At 41.7% G+C, this 7,316-nt stretch overlaps 1 protein-coding gene across 1 annotated transcript; it reads left to right on the plus strand.

Moving 5' to 3' along the window:
- Positions 1-565: 565 nt before the first annotated feature.
- Positions 566-7,316, plus strand: LOC307075403 (hydroperoxide isomerase ALOXE3-like). The gene is made up of 15 exons (XM_079735995.1): positions 566-703; positions 1,235-1,399; positions 2,085-2,289; positions 2,479-2,560; positions 2,693-2,800; positions 2,958-3,061; positions 3,231-3,403; positions 3,603-3,746; positions 4,346-4,549; positions 5,105-5,191; positions 5,585-5,751; positions 6,167-6,288; positions 6,375-6,475; positions 6,604-6,774; positions 6,872-7,316. Exons 2-15 carry the CDS (start codon positions 1,253-1,255, stop codon positions 7,046-7,048), a joined length of 1,992 nt encoding a protein of 663 aa, XP_079592121.1. The 5' UTR covers positions 566-703; positions 1,235-1,252; the 3' UTR covers positions 7,049-7,316.

Below are 7,316 nucleotides of genomic sequence, written 5' to 3' on the forward strand. Positions count from 1 at the left end.
CAATTGGAATATATATGCAACTTTCAACCCAGCATCAATTAAAATAACGTTCAAGTGAAGTAGATGAGCCAGCAGCATTCCAGCAAGCGAATCTCCTCTAATCCACTTACGTCTGCATTTGTTTGTGTTATTGCACTTAATGTCTGTTACTGCACTTTTGAATTTTATTTATTTTTATATGGCTTTATGTGCGAGACGCATTTCCCAGGAATAAAAAAAGTATGATGTCATTCCATGAAATCATGTTTGCTGCTGTAGATAACAGAAAAACCAGTCCCATGTTGTCTGATGTTTTCAAAATTGGAACAGGTGCAAAGTTCAATAGGAATCCTGTTGAACTGGTTGGTGCTGCAACTTAAACTTTCAGAAACCAAAAAGAGGATAAGGTTTACCCGTTGAACCTGTTTCCCTGTATTGGACGTAGTAAGTAAGCTCCAACAGCAGATATTTTTTTGATAGCAACATTTTTTTGAAAGCAACGTCTAGGTCCGCCTCCAGCCCAACCCATGTTGTAGTGAAGTATGCAGCTTCCTTCTCCCTGTGTTAATCTATCTGGTCTGTTCACAGCAACAGTTGAGCTAGTTAGTTAAGATTAGCCTTATTTAGTTATTTAGCATATAGGGTCTTCCTTTTTGCCAGGGCTGTACTATTGGGGGAAAGAGCTTCTTGTTAGCCAAGCTCTGATCTGCAGAAACGATTTACGGTAGGCCTACTTATATGTAAATGCTCAATGTTGTCAATGAATGGTAAACTAAGTAGTTGTTAAACAGTTATTACATAAAAAAAAATCAGCTGTTGTTGTTTTGAGAGTAAAACCTTCTTTAGAAAGAGGTTTTAGAGAGACGGTTTGTATTCTTGACCTTTTGAATTGTGTGTGGTCTATCATGCATTGCAATCAAAGGTGCTGTAAGATAAGAGATATCATTTGGGTTACATTTGTTAGAAATGCCATAGCCAGCCCATCTGTCAGCTTGGTGAGTTAAAAGCATTGTGAGAATATCTGTTTCGGTCAAATATCTGATATTGACTATTCCGATTTTAGACCTGCTTATTTCAGATTAATCAGGGCATCTTTTCTCTACCCTAATTGGTTGGGGAAATCCATCATACTTTTCAATCAGATTTATGTAAACACCACAATTAGAGCTCCACCAAATAAATGTGAAGACAGTACGGTAGGAGGGCTTTGTTATAGATTGTTTACGTTCAAAACCCTCTCCATATAAATGAACAGTGTTCCTACTGAGGAGCCATGGCGGTCTACAACGTCGAGGTGTCAACGGGGGACAGGGCATATGCAGGAACCTCAGACTACTTGTTCATTACCCTGATTGGAGCCAAGGGAGAGAGCCAACGCTCACTGCTGGACAACTGGGGGAAGGACTTGACAAGAGGAAAGGTAGGTAGTTGGTTCTAAGTATTTTTTAAGTACTAAAAAGAACAAAGTCCCTATGCACAGCCTTTTGATCTCAGGCGCTAGTGATGTGCAGCCAACAATAGTATATCAATTCAAAGAAGTGTAAAATCACCGCACACTGGTATAAGCTGATTATTTTGTGAACAACGCGTTTCGCTGTTGCTTCGTCAGGTTTACTCTTCCTCTACTCTCCAAGGTTTACTTTACTTCGTCAAGAGTGAACCTGACGAAGCAACAGCGAAAGGCGTCATTCACAATATAAATCAGCTTACCAGCTTATACCAGTGTGCGGTGATTTTACACCTCTTTGATCTGATTTACTATCGTTTAAGTACCTTGCAGTTTTCGTTAAAGCTAGGGTTAAAGCATTTTTTGGTGAAATTTGTTGAAATTCTCTTTACATCCTGACAGACAGCAATCAATACATCAAATGCAAAAGTAGAGAACTTCTGGTATCTGTAGAGATTGCAGTCCTGTAATAAACTCGTCCAATCAGTTAATTCAGCCGGAATGAATGGATGAGGCAGACCAAGCTAGGGATGGGATTTCTTTGGTTGAATACTTTCAAAATACCAATCAATCAATCAACATCAATCATGTCTATTTTACCTGCTCATCTTAGAGTTCATCAAACCTGTTGAGACCTGTGGTGTGTCCCCTCTTGTAGACTCGGAGCTACTCTGTGCAAAGCTCTCAGCCCCTGGGGGATCTTCTCCTACTCAAGGTGGAGATGGATCCCTTACTGCTTCTCCCAGAAGACCAGTGGTTCTGCTCCAAGATAGTGGTGACCGCGCCGGAGGGAGACGCGGTTCTGTTCCCCTGTCACCAATGGGTGTCCCGTGGGGATGTGGTTGAGCTAAGAGGAGGGCCAGGTCAGGTTCCAAAGAGGAAGATGTTGCAACATATTTGACTGTTCTTCATTGACCTCCGATGAAAAAGTGTCTTTTATTGCCTTAATTTCCAATTTATTATTAGTGCTTTAGTAATAAATTACATTTTATAAATATAATTGATTAATAATTAAATAATAAGAATTGCCTACTATTGTACTTCTTTTTTAGCCTTAAAGCTTTTTGAGGAGACTCATCCCGTTCTACTCGAGCATCGTAGAAAAGAGTTGGAACTGAGAAAACAAGTGTACCAGTGAGTCACCATTTCACATTTTGTTGTAGTTTGAAATTGCACACCTTATAGAGTTGCAAGAAGTGTTTAAAGGTCATCCTGTGTTGTTGTTTGTTATTATTTTTTGTTTGTTATTGCTGTTTCGTCCCTCAGGTATACGACGTTAGCAGAGGGCTTACCAAAGTTCAACAGTTTCAAAGAGATCACCGATATCCCAAGATCCATCAGTGGCTCAACCCCCAAAAAAGAGAAAGTGTTTTCGTAAGTCTGTGACTAAACTATAAAAAGAAAATCTGTATTGTATCAATATTATTCAATTTCTTACCTGTTCAGTTCAATATATCATCTGTTCCGAAAAGCCATTAGAATTATCTTAAAATAATTTAGTTTCCCAATTTTTCATTGTATCTACCGCTAGTGCTACTGAACACAAGCTAAAGCGACTAAATAACTCTACAAAGAACTGGAAAGACTTGGAGGACCTAAAATCTGTCTTTCGGTTCAGATCATCACCCTTGTATGGTAAAATTAGCTGCAAAATTTACAATTGGACCTACAGACACATTCTGTCAGTATTCTCTCACTATAAATCTACATGAGCACAAACACATACATATGTTACATCTCATCTCAAGTTCACACAAAATTGACACAACTGATTGCAAGATTCAAGGGATTTATGTCCTTCCAGAGCACTCCATGGAGCACTGGAAGGACGATGACTTCTATGGTTTCCAGTTCCTCAACGGGGTGAACCCCAATGTGATCAGGTGCTGCTCCCAGCTCCCTGCTAACTTCCCAGTCACTGAGCAGATGGTGAGGCCTTTCCTCCAGGGAGGGAGCTCCCTGAACATGGAGATGGAGGTATGTTCTACTCTCACTGATTCCTTATTGTCTACTAATGTATATGTCATGCACATCAAGCACAGTTCAAAACCGACACAATGAGTGTGAATCATCAAAATAAGTTGAATATTAAAATCTTTTGTTTGCATCCTATTTGCAAACGGGTTGCCTCGTTGGACATCTTGCATCCCATCATATCTTCCCACCTGTCGTACAGAAAGGGAATGTGTTCCTCTGTGACTACAAGACGTTGGACGGAATACCCTGCAGGGTCTATAATGGGGAAAAGCTGACGGTGGCTGCTGGTCTTTGTTTGCTATATAAGAACCCAAAGGATGAACTGAGGCCCATTGCAATACAGGTATTATTTTGATCCATGGTTAACTGTGTCATACATTACAAAACGAAGTGGCCCTGGCCGGAATAATACTTTCTGTAAAGTCACAAGCAGACAAACAAGTCAATATTTCTTGTTTGTTGACCCCCCCCTGCCAAATATTTTTGGAGGAAGGCCGTTCTCTGGTTCTTTAAATTATGCATTTTGCCTCTTCCACAAACCACCTCATTGTCTCAGGTGTTGTCGTGTCATAGGCTGAAACATATTCGTGAGGCAATGTTACCCTCTAGTGGCCTATGAGGATAGTGGAACTTGACATCGCTGAACGTAAAAAGAATTAAGCTATGCCAGTGAATGTTAGGTGAATGTTACCATAACAACGTGTCGGAATTTGTAATATGATAATCAATATGATAATCTATACTGTCTTACTGAGGCCCAATAGCCCTGAATTTAAGCATATGGAAATATAAACTATGGTATCTGACTGACTTTATTGACCTGCTTTTCCTTCCTCTGTGAAATTTCAAACGTCATACTTCGATCATTTAAAGGGCCTCTCTCCTCATCGTAATTCATGTATACCTACTGTAAATCTGCTTGTGTCCTTGTTTATGACCCAGCTTCAGCAACAACCCTCAGAGGAGAACCCCATCTTCCTGCCCAGTGACGCCGAGACAGACTGGCTGCTGGCCAAGCTGTTCATCAAAAACTCAGACAGCATCCAGCACCAGTCCGTCCATCATCTGCTGAACACGCATCTTGTGGTTCAAGGATTTGCCCTGGCCACACTGCGAAACCTACCGTCCATCCACCCCCTCTACAAAGTAGGCGCATGTTTGCCGTACGTTAGTGTAGTGAACGGGCCGATTGGCTCGGCCTTCGGTATTGCTGCTCGCAGCGTTCTCGAGAACCGCTCATCCGAAAAACCTCACGCTCGACACGGCACTTCCTGGGACCCCAGCAGGACACCCGCCAAGAGGGAGGTTGATCGGACGACCGGTTGTCTAGGAAATCGAAAGGACAGACATACATACATAAATAATAATTATAGTTAGATAAAAAAAAAGTGTGGCAGGACACTTCACTATTGAATGTATACGGCCTACGATTCTGTTGGTGTGTATGACTCCATCTGCCTTAAGAAGACCCATTAGGGTTGAAAGGTTGCTGTTCATTTTTTATTAATATGGGAGCTTAAGCAGTGCTGCGGACATTGCTTTTCTTTCACTCAATATTACTATATTTGTCCTGCACCTGGCCGGAAGGTCGGATGTGCACACAGCAACTTTTTTGAACATTGGCTTGTATGAGTCTTAATGTATTTACTGTATTTACTGTTAACAAATTGATAATGTTGGTATTCCTTGTCCTTTTTACAGCTCCTCATTCCCCACTTCCGCAACACAATCCATGTTAACACGCTGGCACTCTCTGACATAAGGAGCGAGGATGGATTCTTTAACCAAGTAGGCCTTTAAACACTAAAACACACATATATGTATCATGTTTCCACCACCCAGAAATGGCAGTATCGGTGTGGGGGATCAAACCATCGTAAACCTCTCCCCTGACTTCACTGAAACGTCTGATATTAATATAATTTGTTATAATGACTTCCTTGACCGATTATTTACTGGACCAGTATTTAACGTTAGCATTCAGCAGGATCTCTGAATGTAAACAATTACAATATAGTATCCTACATGGATTCTTTTGGAATCCATGTACGTTGGTCAGTATGGAGTATGTGGACAAGAATGGCAGTAGGGGGTCGATTTCTTTTTTTCATCTGTATGTTCCTTTAAAGCCGTTCCCATGAAGCTAAACTGTTGTCCATTACTTGTTACTTGCTGGCGTAGAGTACCATAGGCATGGCGGGGTCGCTGAAGCTGATGGCACGCGCTCACGCGGAGACCACGTACAGCTCTCTCTTCCTGCCTGAGAACATCGCCGCACGAGGACTCCAGTCCGTGCCCAACTTCTACTACAGAGACGACGGACTGAAGCTCTGGCACATCGTCCAAAGGTCTTTGACGAAGTCCTATGAAGCAATCATTTCAAATCTCTCTTTAGGGATTTGTTTGATATTGGTTTGTTTGTCAGGGATAATGCAGTAAACATTATGACAGGTTGAGAAACATGACTTTCATGTTTCTCAACCCCTAAAGAGAGATTTCTGGTTTCTGGCTAAGATCAGACACTAACTTCTTACTTCCTCCTTACTATGTTGTGTTTTAGACCTTTATGACAAAGTCACACCTTTTAACAAAACAGCTACACCTAGTGCTTAGTTAACATGGTGGTTCAAAAAGAGTTTTTCTCTGTAGCCTTACAAGGCTGATCCTCAGTTTGAGCACATTCAGCAGATGTGTGGGGCAGGAAATTTATGTAAAACGAAGCATGATTACTTTTTAGAAAAATACTTTGTTTTTCTCCTCAAGCTTCGCAAAGGAAATGGTGGACATCTATTATCCCTCCGACAACGACGTGAGCAGAGACTCTGAGCTGCAGGATTGGATCGACGACATCTATACCAACACTTTCTTAGAAAATGGCCGCTCAGGTAGCTTTTGGTGAATGTAGGCAAGTTGCAATCTCATACAATTATTTATAACACGGGAATAATTGGAATCCTGATCTGTCCAAAAGGAATTCCTCAGGAATTCCGCAAAGTGGAGGAACTGGCCAAGTTCGTCACCATGGTGATCTTCACAGCATCAGCAAAACATGCTGCAGTTCACAATGGACAGGTATCTATTTTTCTATGATTATTATTGATCCCAAAATTCATATACTTTAAATGTATTTGAATGTAAACTGTAAAGGTAGCTCTAAAAATGATATAGAAAATGACCATATAAGCATTGTCTCCCTATAGTTTGATTACATCGGCTGGATCCCAAACAACCCCATGATGCTGTGCAGACCTCCTCCATCCACAAAGGGACGATCCAGCATGGAGAACCTTCTGGAGACTCTTCCCAATCAGGGGACCACCGCCAAACTAATGTCCCCCATTTGCAACGTCTGCCAGGAAGTTGAAGACTTGGTAAGCTTTTGAAACGTGCTGATAGTCTATCCTCCATCTAACGGTCAAGGCCTTGTCTTACAGAAGTCATCAACCACGTTCATGGCTCTGGTTGCAGGTACCTCTGGGTTCGTACCCAGAGCGCTTCGGGGAGCCTTTCTCCAGGCTGAACCTTGCGGCGTTCCAGGGGGACCTGGCCTACCTCAGCGAAGAGATCAGCAAGAGGAACTCAGAGCTCCTGCTTCCCTACGAGTACTTGAACCCGGCCCAGATCGAGAACAGTGTCGCCTCTTAACTGGGTCGGGTTAGGGGGGAAACCAAACCTGCACATGTTGATGGAGTAGAAAATGAGAGCCTGTTGGCTTCATTTTATTGCACAATCTTTGGCCTGTGTGTGTGTGTGTGTGTGTGTGTGTGTGTGTGTGTGCGTGTGTCTTTGTAACGTGTGCAATGCGATTCTTTTGTGTGGCATTTAAATAATATTATAATTTTTATATAATAATTTTTCAATTCAATGTATGTACTCTCAAAATCCCTTTTGTGACACTAAAATATATCTGTAA

Source organism: Pollachius pollachius, assembly GCF_949987615.1.
Source record: "Pollachius pollachius genome assembly, chromosome: 4".
Taxonomy (NCBI): domain Eukaryota; kingdom Metazoa; phylum Chordata; class Actinopteri; order Gadiformes; family Gadidae; genus Pollachius; species Pollachius pollachius.